At 35.1% G+C, this 19,204-nt stretch overlaps 1 protein-coding gene across 1 annotated transcript in view; it reads right to left on the bottom strand.

The window, feature by feature from the left end:
• Positions 1-4,477: 4,477 nt before the first annotated feature.
• Positions 4,478-19,204, bottom strand: part of LOC110037814 — a 54,969-nt gene continuing 40,242 nt past the window's right edge. The window contains exons 9-13 of the mRNA XM_020742536.1: positions 9,518-9,573; positions 7,432-7,548; positions 5,913-6,096; positions 4,795-4,926; positions 4,478-4,712 (exon numbers count right to left, since the gene is read on the bottom strand). Coding sequence (XP_020598195.1) covers positions 4,807-4,926; positions 5,913-6,096; positions 7,432-7,548; positions 9,518-9,573 — 477 coding nt within the window. The 3' untranslated portion in view covers positions 4,478-4,712; positions 4,795-4,806. The remainder of the gene's footprint in view (positions 4,713-4,794; positions 4,927-5,912; positions 6,097-7,431; positions 7,549-9,517; positions 9,574-19,204) is intronic.

The raw sequence follows: 19,204 nt of genomic DNA on the forward strand, positions 1-19,204 counted from the left end.
CACCTATTTTTCCACCCTAAATCATTCCTAAACTCCATCAAAATGTCACAATTGTCCTAGAATATCCAAGCTCCCCAAAATTGATCAAATTGACCCAAATTTCCCAAAATTAGCAAAGTAGCCCAAAATCCCCAATTTACCAACAAGTTTCACCAAAGTCATCCCAAACTCAATTTTACCATACCCAAACCCAATTCTACCAAATTCAAGCCCAAAATGAATTTTCTTTTAATTTTCTTTTCATGGCAATCCGAATTTTCTTTTCATGGCAATCCACCATATTCCATTAAGTCCACCATAATTAAAATTGAAAGCCCATATTTCTAAAGCCTTCCATAAACAATTTTAAAAGCCCACAACCCAAGCCCATACTTTGAAATCCAAAGGCCCACATCACAAATTCATTTTTCACTTTTGTATTCATCACCCATTTAATCAAATTAAGCCATGCCCATGTCATACATGCTTAAGCCCCATCCAAATTTAGTATTTTGACTTCACCCCACCAAAAATTCAAAATTACCAAATTCCTTTCTCATGAAAACTAACCATGACCCATGCATGTCATGAAAGCATCCATGGAACCATTAATGGGCATTCATATCGCCCATGGACACCAAGTATAGTAAAAGGACTTCATTTCACCTGCCACTAAATCATTCAACCTCTCTAATGAAACCACCAAACACAAAATTCTCATGCAATCCTAGCCACCCAAACTTCCCATGGGTCTAACCACTCACCCCCATCACCTTGGGAAGGGTCTAAGCCCATTCCCAATTGGCTAAACCCAAGCCTAACCCAAACTAAACCAAACTTACACCCTTCCTTTGGATAATTGAAGTTGCACATGCTTGAACCCAATTGACCTCACATCTGACCTCCCACAGTGTGAAGGTGACCTTGACTTGGTCGGTCAGCCAGCCACCCTAACCGCAGAAAAACATCAAGCCCGAGAGGTCACCCATGTCCAAAACCTAAAATTTGAACGCTCTAACTTGCTCACTCCTATTAAACATTGGAGTCTCTCTTCCCTCCACCTAAGTTTCACTTTGGCCACCCTGGCTTGCCGTGTTGGCAGTCATGGCCCTGCCTATAGGTAAAACCCCCCTCACGGTTAAATGAATAGAGAGTTTTAGCCTAGGGAACACTCTGCCAAATTGCTCCCAAACCTTCCAACATCCTAGTGAAGTGCAATTCCACTATCTTCAGTCACTCCCCACCACTGAGAAACCCTAATTTCCAACTCAAACCCCCGGGCATTTCACGACCATACCACAAACCATTTTAAAACTCCCACTTGCACCCTTCAAAACCTTACCCAGAACAAGAGAAGTTCCCCCTAAAAATCCCCCACTTGAGCACTCTAACCCACCTCTAGACCAAACCCGAATCACCTCTTGGTCTAAATCACACATAGACATAATCTCTGATCAAATTAACACTTGGATGAGGTTCGTTGACTCAAGACGAAGCTTAAGAACAAACCCAATTGAGGTCTCACCGCTTGGGCAAAGTTATGGATCAAAATCCCTAATTATGAAGAAAATTTATATTTCATGTTTATCTAGCTGTATAGATGTGTTCATCTCATTTAAATGAAGATGTTGGAACAAACCATACTTAATTTGGTTGAGTATCGAGCGAGATTTTAGGGTCAGAACACGAACGATTCTCGGGTGAGGTCGATCAGGGTCAATGAACAGATGTCGTCCATTTCTGCGTGTATGGATCGAACAGCAAATGGCGATTCGTACAGAGGAATGGTACATGAACCGCAGGCCGAGTCAGCGACTTGCATGAAAAGGCCGAATCGAACCGCTCCGTGTAAAGGTTCAAAGCTGTCGAGGAATAACGTGATTGTCGCGTAGATAAGTAGAAAATTAAGATATTTTTTATTTAAATTAATTCAAAAACTTCAAAAAATCATATCTTGGTGTATAAAAATAATAAAATAAAATAAAAATACGTGTGTTCAGTGAACAGAGAAGAATAATGTGGATTAAAAATAAAAATTCTGTTCTTTATATTTATTTTAAAATTAATTAAATACACTGAAACTTGTTTAAATAATAATTAATTAATTATTAATTGCCATAACATGAAATTAAGAGGGTTTATTCTACATGTCCTTAAGAGTGTTCTCTGATTTTTCCAAGGTCAGAGGGCACCCCAATGAATAAAAGCCCAGATTTTCTAGGATTAGTGGTTAAATTTTAATTAAATAATTATAAAAAATAAAATAAAAATCTAAAATTAGGTTGGGTATGTTCACAGTGATTAGAGGACTCTAAGAAAAAAAATCAAATTTAAAAGATTAACACTTAATTTCTTACTTTAAAATCATTAAAAAAATTAATGAAAATTAGAAAATTACTTGAAATATCATAAAACTATCCAAAGATGAAGAAAATAATGCTGTAAAGATCCCATAAAAATTTGGAAGCAAGAAAAAATATTTTTAATGTAAAATTGTATTTCTTTTTAAAAATAAGAATTTTAGCTTAAAATAATTATATAAAATAAAATAAAATCATAAAATTATAAAAATCTGGTTGGAATGTTCCTTAAGACCAGAGGAATCTAAGAAAAATAAAAATGAAGTAAAAATAAAAAATTGATTTTAAAGCCTTTTTTATTTAAAAATAATTAATGAATATTAAAAAAATTACAAAAATACAAAAAACCTCAAAATGTCATAAATTCTTTTCTTATAACAGAAAACCACTTTAAAATAATTTCATAAATTTTTAATATTTAAATAAAATTTTCCACATTTTTTAATAAAATAATTATAAAAAAATGAAATAAATATAAAAAAAATGTAAAATAAATTTCTCTAAGATCCTTGAGGTCATAGAAACTTATGAAAAATATAAAAGTTAATTTTTTTAAAAAAAAATAAATATTTAATCAATAAAATCATCTAGATATCATAAAAATTAAAATATAATTCCAAAATTCACAAAAGTTATTCTCAAGGGTCCTCTGAACTATGTGAACCTCTCAAATTTTTCTTAAGAACAGAGAAAGTATTTTGAATAACTAAATGAATTATCATTGAAATTATCTATTTTGACTTTGAAATAAATATTAAAAATTAAATAAAATTCAGAAAAACACAAATTCTCCTCTGATGTGAGGGTTTAACCCATGAGCAAGGCAACAGTCAAATCTCAATTCACTTGGGATTAAATTTATGAAATTATGAAGTAAAGAATCCTAAGGGTAAAATGAAATATGTGTTTAAGTAATAGTTGTTTAAGTAATAGTTGTGATCATTAATACCTTTGAGGCTATTGAAATCTAAATGTAAAGAGGGTAGAGACCAATTCACACCATTTGCTACAAAAGGGTAAAATTCCAATTTCCTGAATTGTTATAGGATGGGAGTTGATTAAATTGAATGATTCTAACGTAAGCAGCTTATGAAAGGAAGACATTAACTCACTGATTGAAAGCCTCTAATCCATAATTAAGTGACAATTTGACATTCGATTAAGGATTAAACACATTGCTACTTAATATTTTCAAATTTCCAAATTTATCCTTAAAGGATTTAAGAGCTTGGTAGTGAACTAAGTTTGGTTTGATCCAATATGACTTAATGAGAAAGTGAATGCAATCAATTATAAACATCTTTAAAACATTATTAAGTTCAAACATGATCTAAAGAGTAAGAGATTCCTTAATCACTATGTTTATCCCTAAGTGAAATCTAACAATCCTTAGCATTTTAGTATTTATCCGCTTATAATAAAAAAAAATTATTAGGATGTTGTTTAATAATATTGTACCGATGCTATGTGCATTATGAAACAACAAAATTACTATTATGAACTGTTTTGTACGTGTTGCCAATAATTATAAACCACAAAGATGAGGATAAATATTATAACTCTAAAATGCATATTCAGCTAAAAATTCAAATCAGAGAACAGAGATTAATAAAAGCAAAGATCATGCTTGACAATTGCAAAGCTTACATTCTACAAAGCCACAAGCACATTTGTTTAGTTTGAAGGAATTTAATGAGCTAAAATTAAGAGAATGATAAAGGATTCGAATAGAAATTACTTATCATTCACTTGTTTGATGGATAAGCAATTAAATGAAAAATATATACTTACTATCAAGTTTAGCTGATGGAGAATAAAGTTTATGTAATTTGGAGAGGTCCAGACATGCGGTACAAAGATGATCAAATAAAATTTTTTTCCTATTTTACAAGGGTTGGATAAGAAATTATCAAATGAATTTCTATATATTTTCTAAGTAAAGTCAATCACATATTAATCATATAATGAAACCAAGCGCCCGATATAAAATGATGATTTAAACTAATTTTCATTTTCATTTTTTCAAACCGCTTCAGAACAAACAGACCCTACAGCTCAATGTACTTAGAAATCACTGAAAACAGAGCCATGCAAGCAGAACACGATTAACAACAATCAACCTGCTAGAATATTTCATATTTCAAAAATAAAAATTAAATAAATAAATAGAATTTCCATCATGAATTGTTTGTTAAACAAGAGCAAAGTTCATAGCAGCAATTCGACTGAACTATTTTCATAAGTCAAAACCAAGCCAAATATAAGATTCTTAGAGATCTCATTTGAGTTGATAGAGAACTGACCATTTCACCCAGGAAATCCTCCTATTAGATCTTGCTGGGCAACTCTACGAATCTCCTGAATGTCTCACAGCTACAACAATATAAATTTATTAAAATAGTCTTTAATTTCAGTTGAGCTTAAGATTGATCACAGTAGGAACAGAGATTCATACCCGAATAGAGACTTAGAAGGACGCATTGCTGTTTGCATATTTTGCTTGCATCTCCATCACTAATATTTCAATAGCATCTAAAAAAGATGTAAGTTCATGGCGTGTATGGATGTCCAAAGAGTTTGCTTGCTCCTGATTCAAGTAGTCAAACAAAGCATCAAATCATGAGAATTACAAATTTATTCAAACAAAAGAAGATTCTGTCCAGTAAGCAGACTGATCTAATTTGCATGAAGCTTCAGATTCACATAACTAAAATGAACTCAGAGCATAATTAAGTTTGAATCTTTTGATAAGTGGTCATTGTGACATTGGTAAGAGAGAGAGAACAAGTTAAAACCAATGGCATTGATAGTCTCATAAGATGAGAGATACAGACAAATGAAGAAAAACATAAAAAGGTTAATAAGTTATGCCTTGCAGAAATACAGGAAACAATTATTCATACAGAGACAAAATGGAATCAAGAATAACACAAATTAGGGCATAAGAAGTGAAAGCCTTTTAAATAAGAAAAGCAAACTTTATTATTAGCTGTTAGGCAAAGAGTAATAAACCACTAAATTCATTTTATAATCAGTATCTTCACATGGTACTGTTTTGCAGCCATTTAAAGTTTTTTTTTTTTTTTTTTTTTTTTGAGTATACATTTTTTTACATGTTTTATAAAGATAATGACAATAATAATTTACATGTTTACAAAGATTATGACAATACTAAGAACGATGATATTTTGAACATTTCCTCGAATGAAGCACAGGATAATTTCAATTTAGGGACATTTATGTACATACCACACAATTCTTATATATTTACGTATCTAACACTAACTTTCATATTTACTTACATAGCAATCAAATTTTTGACATCACATAAAAAAATCACTATTAATAACTTTTTAAAAAGTAAAAAACACCTTTCATGTGTAGTTTTTTAACACCAGTGTCATAAATATAAATATCAAACTTCAGGTATTAAACATGCATCAACAGAAGAATTTTTGGGTATGCATGAAAATTTCGCTTCATTTTATTATCCAGAGGTTCTAAGTATTATCTGTACTATAAAGATATAGAATATTCATTCCAGCATAATAGTACGGTAAAGCTCGGAACTACCTGGATCTCGCATAGTAAACTCCAAGGAAAGCTTCTGGAATGGCTGTCAGAATGTTTTAGAGACCAAAGTACTAGAGGATTACTTAACAGCGGCCACCCTTGACATAATTTTACAGAAGCTACAAGGCCACCTTCTAAATGACTTGTAATTGTCTCATCTGTGTCAGAGTATACAATGAAACGTCTACAAAAAAAAGAAAAAATATAGTATTAAAAATGAAAATATATATATATATATGTTCATACAATCAAAATAGAAGATGATAGAAGGCAATAAAATTTTTATGAGAAAATATAATTTAATGGAGAGTTGTCGACTACAAGATGGACATTTCTAAACTAGGTCCAATTTCTTATACAGTTTGCTGCTCCGTTAGCTGGTCAATCAAGAGTGATCTCAAACAATTCTATTACATGGGAGCTGCTTAGAATCACATTTTGTTTTTATTTTTAAAAACAAGATTAGTTTGCGTTTTAGAACTGTTTTTGCTGTTTCATTTCTGAGAATATATCAAAAATTTTTAAAATATATTCAAAACAACCTTGAGGTGCTTCCATTTATTAAATGAAAAACAACCTGATCAGCACCTGTCATCCCAACCACCAGTCCCCACGACCATCGGCAATATATGCAAAACATATTCGATAGATTAAATATGTTTTTTATAGTAAATGGTACATAATTCGATTTTTTAAAAAATTTGGAAGAAGGTAGTGGCATTATGGCCAAAGGTGTTGGTAGATCCGAAAAAAACACTATCTGCTTCCACAAGAAGTTGGCCGATACAGGGTGTGGAGTTGGCTAGAATATGTGTGCGGGTTTGGGTTGACAGAGGGCAGAAGGCTAGCTGGCTTGGTGCACAAGGTTCAGCGGTTGGAAGTTCATGTGTTTAAAAGAACAAAAAATCCAAAAGATTATTTTGGGTAATTTTTAAAATAATTCAATTAAAAAACAAAAAAAACTAAAGCCTTGACGTCATTAAATTTTTGTTTTAAGAAAAAATTTTCATTGTATTTTATTACTATTTTTGCTTTTTTGAAAATAAATCATATTATTTTTACAAACAATCAAAATAACTTTTAAATGTTTTAAATATTTAAAAAACCATCAAAGTTGATAGTCATCACCGCCCCCCGCTCCGCACGCAACTACCACCATAGCATAAATTAACTTATTCGACATTCAATAAAGATAAAATTAAAAATAATTTATTTTAAGATACAAAAAATATTTGATTTCATGTAAAAATAGCAAAACAAAATAAAAAATAAAACATAAAAGCAAAAAATAAAAAGTGGTTCCAAGTCACCCCTTGTGCAAATTTATTGCAATTAAATTTAAAAATAAAAAGTGATGTTAAATAGACGCTTAGCTGATCACAAATGACAATTAATTTTGAATTTTGGGTTATTGTGGAATGTTGTAGAGGTGGGAACAAGATCATAATTAATTATCAAAATAGATAGACATAACAGAGAATTTTTTCAGTGGTAAGAAACATATGGCCACAGTTCTGACCTGGGTTTGTTTGCATTTTTAACTAATAAACGCCTTAGATTACAGAGGCCAATGCGCTGCTGAATTTGCCTGACTAACCAACCCAAGGTATTCTCCATCGCATTATTTGGCAAAAACCTGAAATTAAAAATGAATAGGAATATGCTTTAGCCTACTAAGGCAACAAAGAAATTACCAATGAAAACAAAATTTTCATATTTATGGCACCATGCAGCATTCGTAGAATATAATGATATAGAGAATGGATATTATAAGTAAAAGCATTGGCATTAGAAAGATATTGAAAATAAAGTTCTAATGTTTTCACGTGGCTACTTTAAAAAGCGTAGGTTGTTTCAAGGGGAAAATTGCCAGCAAGGTGATTATTCAAGCGTAGCTACCAGACTCTCTATCATCAAAGATTCATAAATCACAAACAATTTTATTTTCAAATTATGAGAGGTACAATTTAAATTTTTTTCCAATACATGCAACAGTATATCATCATCATTGTCATCCGCCTTTAAGAAACTTACATGGCTGTTTTATCATCACTAAATCCTTCAAATAGATTTTTTTTTTTTCTTAAGTGGTAGGGAAGAGGAAAGATTGTTGTTGTGCTTGAATCATTGAAGAACTAAAGACTCTTCTTCAAATAAAGGCCAGCTTGAGTCCTGATATCGAAGCTGTGACAAAATCACCATACATCATCACTTAAGTATGCTTTTCAAATTTAAATAGATTTTGAGTAAATATTTTAATTTTTGGTGACCATAAGGGTTTCAACATATTCATCAAGTGTTTTATTTCTTCAAAATAATCAAATTCACTTGTTTCCCTGAATGCATCTAAGGGTAGAAATATTATATTAAATAAGGATACAATAACAACAAGCCTTTATCTCAATGTAGGGTCGGCTACATAAATACATAAATACATACATATATAGATGTGTTTTAGTATATAACATTATTATGTAATGATCGCGCTAACAAGGCTCGCGAGCAAGCAAACCGAGCGGGATGTGTAAGCGGGAAAGGGTTATGACATGCCGAATAGACCATGTATACAAGTCGAACAACTCGAGTGGAGCATCTGCTTGTGCACCAACAACCGTGCATAACCAGCGACGGGCTTGACAGCATGAATCAAGCCAAAAATTGATTAGGTATGATTTTCAACGTCAAAAAAATATCTAACAAATCTGAGAAGTAAAAATCAAATTGAATTTCTTTTGCAGACTATAAACCCTAGATTATAATCCCAACCTACTTAATGCAGAAAGTCTCAAGTTTCTCAATGAAGAAATTTGATCAGAATTTGGAAAGCCCAAAATTTAAATGAAGTCCGAATGCAAATTTTAGTTTAGATTCTCTTAATAATGATACTATGTCAAATTTTTCTTTTTCACATCAAAAAAGGAAACCTTAGTTGTAAATTTAAGTTTAAATGTAAAATTTCAATTAGAGTTTATTCTCATAAGCTATTTGAATAAAGTTCTCCTGATACTTGAGAGATATTATAAGTTTATTAATGATTAGAGAAGAAAGTACATGCATTTTTCAAATTAATTAGACATTGCTTTGTATTTTCTATAGAAAATTTATGCTGTCATCTTTGAGAAGGATTGGCAACTCTTCAATGTACATTTTAACATATAAGCCTGATCATTATATTGCATCAACTGACCTGATCATTATATTGCATCAACTGACCTGAGATATTCATTTGAAGAGGAAACTATTGAGTGCGCTTAAGTTTGTGTACAACACATTAGTGTTTACACAATCAAGAGATACAAAGATGTCACTGTAACACATACCATTTACGTTAACTATAAACGAGCAGCCCATAGATGGAGAGGTAATTAGTCATAATCAACACAAACTGGCCGTTGCATGTAATAAGAACTGAGAAGGATTATACAAAAATGCGCAGTCTTGAGCAAAAAATGCCATAAACATCACATGCTAATCCATATCAATTTTACTGGCTTTAATCAAGGGAAAAAATTAAATTATGGAATACTTGATCGTGCAGGAAAATTTTCTATCATTTAAATATTCTAACTGATGAACAGTTTTAACTATTTCTTAAAACATGATACCTTGAGGACTTCACAGCATTAATAATTCCATCAAGATGTACATCATCAGGGACTATCTGGGAAAAAAAATCATCAACAGAAATTGTCAATGGAATTCTACTTTAAAAAGATATCAAATAGCATAATCTTTTCCGACGAAAAAAACATCAATGGTAATTGGAATCAAGCCACCATATATGTATGAAAAACATAAACCTAAGAAGCAACAAAGATCTGAGTTCATTAGCATTCTAGAACCATCAAAACTCGCCAAGGGTGGGTACTTTCCCTTAACAGGTGTACGAGCTATAAGTGAGATCAAGCACATTTACCAACATGGGCAAGAGAAAAAGAGGAGAGAGGGACGAGATGCATGAAATCGTGGGTTTAGAATCCTAGAAGATTTCGAGGATGGAATTAAGGAAATTGAAACTTAATCACGTGCAGAAGAAAACGCCGGTTCCTGCTATACATGAGTTAAGTGTAAAAAAGTTTGTGAGGATATCGATAGCAACTCAGCAGCGTTGATTCAAAAAAAATTCCACACCTATTTTTTATTTGAATATAAAAGATCTTGCATAATACCAAATGAATGTAGAATCGATTGCAAAGTTTATACAATCAATTTAGCATATATTAGTGGCATTAGTTGAGCCTTAAATTTTAGGAAAAAAAAGTTAATTCTAGGATTGAAATTCTAAATAGGTCCATTGAATCTTGATTGAGTAAAGTGACCTTCAACAAAGCTAGTTTAAATACTATCTTCATAATTAAGAGACTTAAATTACATCAATTAAACAGTAAGTTCATAATTTAACCAAAATTTATTAAATTAGGGGTGTGATTTGCTTAATGTTGTAAATGATCTGCCAAGTCAGATTGACAACAATTTGGAGAAAAATAATGTAGACAAGATACAAGTGCAAACATTACAAGAAAAAATCGAGGCACATAATTTTTTGTATTTAGTGCAATATAATATGAATTCAATTTAAGCATTTAAATAATTTCATAAAATTGTTAACTAAGTTCCAATGCACAATTCATGGGGATCTAGTAATTACCCTGCTTTGAACTTTAAGTTTTGAATTTTAATTCTAGCTAAAAAATATTATATGAACCAAACAAGTATTTCTATCACATTCATCAAGCAAGCTCTTCATTTGTCAAATTCAAATCCATAGAAATTCATTAACCAATTGTGAAAACATAATGTATCAAACCCAAAGGTTTTATTAGTATAGCAAAGAAAATGACAAGCGAGTGTCAATGGCTCTAACTCTAAGAGACAAAAACAAGTTTTCATTGGTAATCATGGCTTGTGCCTTGTCCATTATTTTTGAACTTGGTCAACCCTCGAGTTGATCTCTTCTATGTTTATAAAACTAATTGTACGGATAACCCCCCGTGATTTCTAAAATCTCTTTGGGAAGTTTTGACTTGGCAGAAAGTGGAAGAACTCCTTTATCCCTAATTGTTCTGCTCCTGCAACATTATCTTCAAGTTGTTGATCCAATAATTGTTGCCAATACATTTCCAATTAAAAACAATCAATTTATCACTTTTAAAAGGATTCGATTTCAAGAGAATCCAAATCGCCTTCTTCACTCTGATAGCTATGGAGATAAATAACAAAATTAAAAAATTCACTTGAAAAGCCTTCATTTTCAGCACCTTTGCCAGCGGTTTCTTTGAATCCATATTTTATTAAAGTAACTATCCTTAGACACAAAACTTCATGGGCAAAAAATTCCTGGAATATCATCAAAGTAATGTAGCTTATGTTGATTTCTCTTCTCAAAGATCCGTTCTAACCTATAAAGATTGACTCAAGGATTTCCACATATAAAATTATCAAATATTATACCAAAAGTAAAATCATGATACACCTACTGCAGTAACCTTGAAATAAAAAAGAAAATTCTAAAACATAATTTATAAATCAACTTCAATCTTTGGGAAGAAATGTTTTTTTTTGTTCTATTTTGGTTGTCAATCTTCATTATTGTTGTTTATAGAATTTGGAAAGTGGTAAACTGGCGCCTACAGCGTTTTCCGCCTCGTGTTCCACTGAGTCAAGTGGTCCCATTGAACCCATGCAGAGCCCGCCAAATAATTTGAAGACATATTTTAAGCACAAATATAAGAGAAATTTTGTCATTTCTTAGTTATTATTGTTTGGTATAAATAAGGCTTAATTGGAATAGGGTTGGTGTATGTGATTGTAATCTTGAACTTATGATTAGGATTGTGTCGGTGGAGTAAGATATTTTATTTTGCCCTAATCTCCGTAGAAATTTGTCTCGTTCGCATAAATTAGTATCAGAGATGTATCTATGAGTAATGGCGGTGAATGGTCCCATTGAACCACTTCGAGCCCGCCAAATAATTTGAAAACATTTTTGGCACAAGACTAAAAGGGCAATTTAGTCAATTGTTAATTATTATTGTGTGGTATGAATAAGGCCTAATAGGATTAGGGCTGGGGTACGTGATTGTTGTCTTGAATCTTAAGATACCTTTTAAATTGTAGGACTATTGTTTATGTATTAAGGATTGTGTTGTTTTGTATCAGTAGAGTAAGATATTTTATTTTACCCTAATCTCTGTGGAAATTTGTCTCATTCATATCAAATTGGTATCAGAGTTCTATTTGAGAGTAATGGCGGTCAAGAAAGACGATGTTTGGAGTAGATACTAGAGAGGAAGGTGACCTAAATTAAATCGGGAATGGAGGAGTGTTTCTCATCTATGGAGATGCAGTTTTTCATCCATAAAGAGGCGATTCATGGTCTTGTAAGAAATGATGAAGAAGGTCGTTGAGTTCCACGCAAATCCACCGTCGCGTGTCACGAGATCAAGCGAAAGCGCTTGAAGCAGACTCGAGCGGCGACAATTGGAAGGAATCGCACGACATCAAGGTTACGCATGGGGCAACGTCGCTACCTGAGGTGGATTTGGGGTTGCAGGATCGAGCGAAGAAGTCGGGAGCGGACCCGATGGAAGCACCTGAAAAAGGAAAATGAGATATGCAGAGGAATAAAAATGAGTGGAAGAAGACGGAAAGGAATGGTGGGGTACGATTTGGACCTGGCGACAACCAATTTGAAGGAATTTGGTTAGGAGGGATCGCCCCGCATTAGGAGGGCTGGAGCCAACGATAATAAGCTGAACGGTATGATAGCAAGTGATTCGGGGATGGAAAGGATCAATTAGAACGATTTCGGTCCAAAGTAAAGAACCATAGTGGGCGGTGAAACAGTTCAAACTCACCCATTGAGATATTGTCTACTTTCGCCTAATGACCTCACGTTTTTGCCCAGTCGGTGTAACTTCCAAGGAGATCACCCATCTTAAGAGTACTCTCATGCAAGCAAGATTAACTTTGTAGTTTCTAACGAAAAACTAACCGTTACAGCAAAAGACACCTTGATGTTTAAGGGATCAGATTTATTCTATTTAAGAGGTTTTACAATCTCCCTCACTTGGGAACCTAACATCCTCGCCAATTTTCTTCACCTAGAATCATCCACTAGGCAGATAGGATTCTACAAGTGCCCCCTACAGATTCAAGAGTTGTCTCCCACCATGTAGTGCTTTCTCCCATCTAGAGTTCAAGAGGTGGCTCCCATGGCATTGCACTTTTTTTGTATGGCACTTAGCTCTCATCTTCAGGTTGGTGTACTTTTGTGATACCATTTAACAGCCTAAACTCTCACCCATCGAGATATTATCTGCTTTGGCTTAATGGTCTCACGATTTTGCCACATTAGTGTCAATCACCCTAGAAGCTCTCCCATCCGATCATGCTTAACTTTAGAGTTTCCGACGAAACTTCAACTGTTACACTAAAAGGCACATCGATGTTTAAGTGTTATGGTTCATTCTACTTAACGGGTTTCACAATTAGGACCTCAAATGAGACTTGCATCCAACTGTGTAAATGCTTTTTGTTGCAGCAACCGCGACAGCCCTCCTGGTGAAATGCAATTCAGGAGCTTATGGAACAAATGAGCTGATTATGAGACAAGACAGACTTGTGGAAGAAAAAAAATCAATATGGATCCAGGAAAGGAACCCAACCACCACTTCATGGGCAAAACGAGCTTCGATCAAGAAAACTAGAGAGAAGACTCACACATAAGAATGTTGAAGATGTCGAACTTTGAAGATGATGCCAATGGTTGGGTTTATCGTGTGGAGGCATATTTTGTTATTAATGGGCTGACGAATGAAGAAAAACTAATGGCATCGGCTTTGTGTTTGGAAAGGAAGGCTTTGGCATGATATCAATATAGAGAATAATGCCAACCGAACAGAATATGGGAATAATTCAAAGACCGATTGTTGAAACGTTTCATAACCACACTGGAAAGGATTTACACGATCAGTTTTTGCATTGGTCTAGAAAAGGTTGGCATGAGTTATAAGAAGAAATTTGATATACTATCTGACGTTGAGAGAGACATTAGAAGTAGTATTGAAAGGTAACTTCAGAAAGGGATTGAAGTCAGAGATTGGAGCAACACCTTGTCTATTCAGACCACGAGAATTAGCGGGATTGATGAAATTAGCACAATTGATTGAAGATAAAAAATGCCAAACGGATTAATAGGAGCAGCACAGATGGAGTGTCATTTCGAAATGTTATAACCATGTGGGTACCAAATACTCAAACATTGGGTTTCCAGAGAGATGCTCTATAAGACAGGAATAATAGGTCGCGACCGGAAGCGACCTTCAAACACCTTATAGAAATAGAGATTCAAGAGATTGAGCCAAGGCACTATGTTTTCAGTGTAATGAGAAGTTTTCCCCAGGGCACAGTTGCAAGGATCAAACTTCGCAAATTCTCATGGTATGTGATGAGGAGGCAGAAGATAAAAAAATAGAAAAGGTTGTGGTAGAGAAGTAATACCCACACTTGGATGTGGGAAAATTCTCATTGAACTTGATGGTAGGGTTCATAACGAACCATACTATGAAACTTCGAGGGCAGATCAGGGAGCAGGACGTAGTGGCGTGCAGATAGTGGGCCACCCACAACTTCATCTCCACTCAAAAAGTGGAGAAATTGGGGCTTGAGATGGTATATATAATAAGCTTTATAGTAATGATGGTGGTGAAATAAGAGGAGAAGAACATTGGAATTTGTAAAGGGTTAATTTTGACAATGCAAAGTATTCAAGTGGCGTGGGATTTTCTTCTCTTGGATTTAGAGAACACTAATGTAATATTGGGTATAAAATAGTGAAGTCCTTAGGGGAGACTAAGATGAATTGGAAACTCCTGACAGTAGAGTTTAAAGAGGGTGATAAGGGGGTGGTGTTTTACCATTATCCTAGTTTGTGCACGATCTTGGTGACACTCAAGACCATGGTTAGCGAAATTCAGGATGCGGTGTTAGGATTCTGGACCAAGTTGTATAGCAAGGAACAACCACATGATATGAAGTTGGCCCAACAGCTCTTACAACGGTTTGCAAAATTTTATAGTTGTCATACAAATTGCCTCCTCGAAGGGAACACAAACATTTGATGACCCTGAGACCGAGTGTTTCTCCCATGAGTGTGAGCACATATCGCTAAGCCTAGATGGAGGACTTGACCGAGAGAATGATCCGAGAAATGTTGAAGCAAAGATCATACAATCTAGTACGCGCCCCTTCTCTAGCCCAGTCTTGCTAGTGAAGAAGGATGAGAGTTGGCATTTATGTGTGGATTATCGGGCAGTGAATAAGCAAACAATACATGACAAAGTTCCTATATCAGTGATTGATGAACTACTGGATGAGTTGTTTGGGGTTGTTGTATTTTTCAAGATTGACTTGAAGTCAGAATATCATCAGATTCGTATGTGGCCATCAGATGTGCACAAACTGCTTTTCAAACCCATGAGGGTCACTACAAATTTTTGGTTATCATTCGGGCTCACCAATTCTCGGGCTACATCTCAATCACTAATGAAAAAGTTGCTTCAACATTTCCTCCAAAAGTTTGTATTAGTGTTCTTTGAAGATATTCTAATGTAAAGCCGCTCCATGGAAGACCAAATTGATCACTTGAATAAAGTGTTGATGGTACTCATAGAACACCAGTACTATGCTACCTTGAAAAATTGTTCATCTGCCTAACCGAAGGTAGAGTGCTTAGGACATGTGGTGTCAACAGATAAATCGAATGTGGTGGCTATGTTAGATTGGCCACTACCTAAGACATTGAATACGTTGAGATTTAGGACTTATAGGGTACTATTGGAAATTTGTGAAGGGTTAACATGGTCGTTGAAGGAGTAATTGAAGAAGTAAAACTTTCAGAAAGGGGAAACGGCAACCCGAGCCTTTGAGAAGTTAAAGAAAACAATGAAAAGTGTACCAGAGTTGACGTTGTCTAGCGTCAGCCAACCATTCATTATAGAGACGGTTGCTTCAAGCTATGGGTTAGGTGTTGTCATCGCTTATTTCAATCAAGTTTTGACTACAAGAACCAGACTCAATTTAGTCTATGAGCGGGAGCTTATGGAGATTGTGTTGATTATTCAGAAATAACAACCTTACTTCTTGGGTCGACGTTTTACATTACACATGGATCAACACAACCTTAAATTTTTATTAGACTAATGTATGGTGAGTGAAAAACATCAGAGGTGGCTATCTAAGTTGATGGGGTATGACTCTGAGATTCAGTAGCTCCCCGGATTAGAGACCAAGACTATTTATGCCTAACCATGACGCACGGAGGACGCACGGTGTTGCCATCGCTTATTTCAATCAAGTTTTGACTACAAGAACCCGACTCAATTTAGTTTATGAGCGGGAGCTTATGGAGATTGTGTTGACTATTCAGAAATAACAACCTTACTTGTTGGGTCGACGTTTTACATTACACATGGATCAACACAACCTTAATTTTTTATTAGACTAATGTATGGTGAGAGAAAAACATCAGAGGTGGCTATCTAAGTTGATGGGGTATGACTCTGAGATTCAGTAGCTCCCCGGATTAGAGACCAAGACTATTTATGCCTAACCATGACGCATGGAGGACGCACGGTGTTGCCATCGCTTATTTCAATCAAGTTTTGACTACAAGAACCCGACTCAATTTAGTTTATGAGCGGGAGCTTATGGAGATTGTGTTGACTATTCAGAAATAACAACCTTACTTGTTGGGTCGACGTTTTACATTACACATGGATCAACACAACCTTAATTTTTTATTAGACTAATGTATGGTGAGAGAAAAACATCAGAGGTGGCTATCTATCTTTCAATTCCCTGCCAAATGTTGCCTAACGCCTTTTTGGAATCCCCGACATACAAAATTCAGCTCTCCTCCACCTCAATTGTTGACATTATTAGTCCCTTTGGTCTTAGATTGTAAGATCCTGAGAAAAGAGAGTGTGGAAGACAAGGAATTAAGCAAAATCCGATTGGTTAGCTAGAACAGACTCCGATTATTCACTAAATGGCCAACATTTACTTTATCAAGGACACTATGTATTACCCCAGAATTCAAGACATATATCGAAGTTATTACATGAGTTTCACAGCAATGCTATAGTGGGCATTCAAGCATGCTCAATACATACCGGACGATGGCAGTAGAATTATATTGAGTGGGAATGAGAAATAATGTGGAGGATGCGATAACAAGGTGTGATGAGTGCCAACGGCACAGGTAAATGGCATTAGCACCTGAGGGTTATCGTAGAAAGTATGGAAGGAGGTGATGATGGAATTCATTGAAAGCTTCATCGGTCAAAAGAATTTACAATCATCTTGGTGGTGGTGGACCGATTGAGCAAGTACGCTCACTTTGTACGTCTACATCACCCTTACACTACTATTTCTATAGTCATTGTTTTTATAATGGGAGGTTGTCCGTTTGCATAGGATTTCAATATTTATAATGTATGATCAAGACAAGGTCTTTTCGAGTCATTTTTGGAGAGAGTTGTTTAGAATTCAAGGGAACTCATTGAACAAAAGTACAAGATACCACCAACAAACTGATGGACAATCCAAAATTGTGAATCGGCGTGTGGATACATATTTGCATTACTTTGTATATGATGCAACCAAGCAATGGCTAAATGGCTAACCTTAAAAATGTCCATTTTGCATTGATAAAATAGCAAAAAGATTACATAAAGGGCCTACATAGACAAAACATGGACCCGTTCAAAAGAAAGAGAATAGTAAAGGAAGTGTGAACAATCTACACTCCTAACAACAAAACTATCATATATGGCATTTTGTGCACAAGTAAGGGCAACTATATTTTTTTCTTCTATCAATGTGTAGAAAAAGAACCTCTTTGAAAGAGGCCAAAAACGAGAAGTCCTCCAGGCTTTGTATATGGTTCCTCCAATAATTGGTGTCTTTAGCTTTTTGAGTAAGTTAACAATGTTGATGTTGTAACTTTCAATGATGATTCCCTTCTCGCACTTAGCTCAACTTGAGAAGAGTACCAATGTTCAATAGTTCTCTCGGCCGTTGTTGACCTCATTTTTAGATAGGTCTTGGTTTCTTTCTCCTAGAACCTAGGATCTAGCCTTAAGACTTCCCTAATGACTATCCTAGAGAACTAGTAATGGAACTCACCTTATGTAAGACTTCAAACAACTTCTTGACTCATGTTTGTGAAAATCTCACATGAGTGGTCTCAAGCACTAAACTCTTAGTTGCAAGGGCTAAGGTCTAACATGTGAAGGGCCCAAAAATGAGTTCCCAAAGGATTTAAAGGTCTTAGGGACACCTTTATGACCTTGAACAGCCTGCTCACACACATCTACTGCACCTCGCGCGATGTTAACTTAAATTGGTCCGACTATCGACAAACTTGTCTGGATGATCTCGGATGACCCCGGATGACAAAACGAACCGCGCGAGTGTATCCATAAAGGATACCCATATTGATATAGTTTCGCGCATGAGCAAACGGCACAAAAATTGATGCACAAAAATATTTAATTAAAGGAGGCAAGTTCAGGCTCAGCCCAAGTTCGATTCGAGCTGAACACTACCCAATTGTACCAGGTCAGACCAACAACACGATTCGTAATTTCAAATTGCAAGTAAATCCTTTAAGCTCGCCTTAACTGAATGTAATTAAGTGTTATGATACTCCAATTCAGTCTGCTACATGAATGTAAATCTTTCAATTCCCTGCCAAATGTTGCCTAAAGCCTTTTTGGAATCCCCGACATACAAAATTCAGCTCTCCTCCCCGCTCAGCACCATCGCCTCCACCACAACTTTCCTACTCGACTCAATCTTCCCCGAGACCGAACTTCCTCACTTCTCTCGCTCGACTCCCAGCCGCTCACCACCTCCACTCCCCACGCCAAACAGCCCGCAGTGCTCGCCTCCCTCTCTCGACAGAAACTCGCTCCCTCTCCTTATTGGTCGCGCCTCCTCCTCCCCAAGACGAATCCCTATTTAAATCCCCTCTCTCTGTTGAACACCTGATCCAACTCGCCTCCCTCTCACCACTTCGGCCTGTCGCTCTCCCCTTCCACTGAAACCTTCATTCAGCTTGCCTCACCCTCTCCCGATCGTGCCTCCCTCCTCATCCGACTCTGCTAGCACTGCGGGCATATGTGACAAAGGAATTCTTCAGTTGCATACTATAAATTGTTTGGGGAAAGTTTAAACGTATCTTCTTGGAATTTTTATTCGGTACGTGCACCGCATGAACCCCTACA

This window comes from Phalaenopsis equestris, unplaced genomic scaffold, assembly GCF_001263595.1.
Source record: "Phalaenopsis equestris unplaced genomic scaffold, ASM126359v1 Scaffold225361, whole genome shotgun sequence".
Classification (NCBI taxonomy): domain Eukaryota; kingdom Viridiplantae; phylum Streptophyta; class Magnoliopsida; order Asparagales; family Orchidaceae; genus Phalaenopsis; species Phalaenopsis equestris.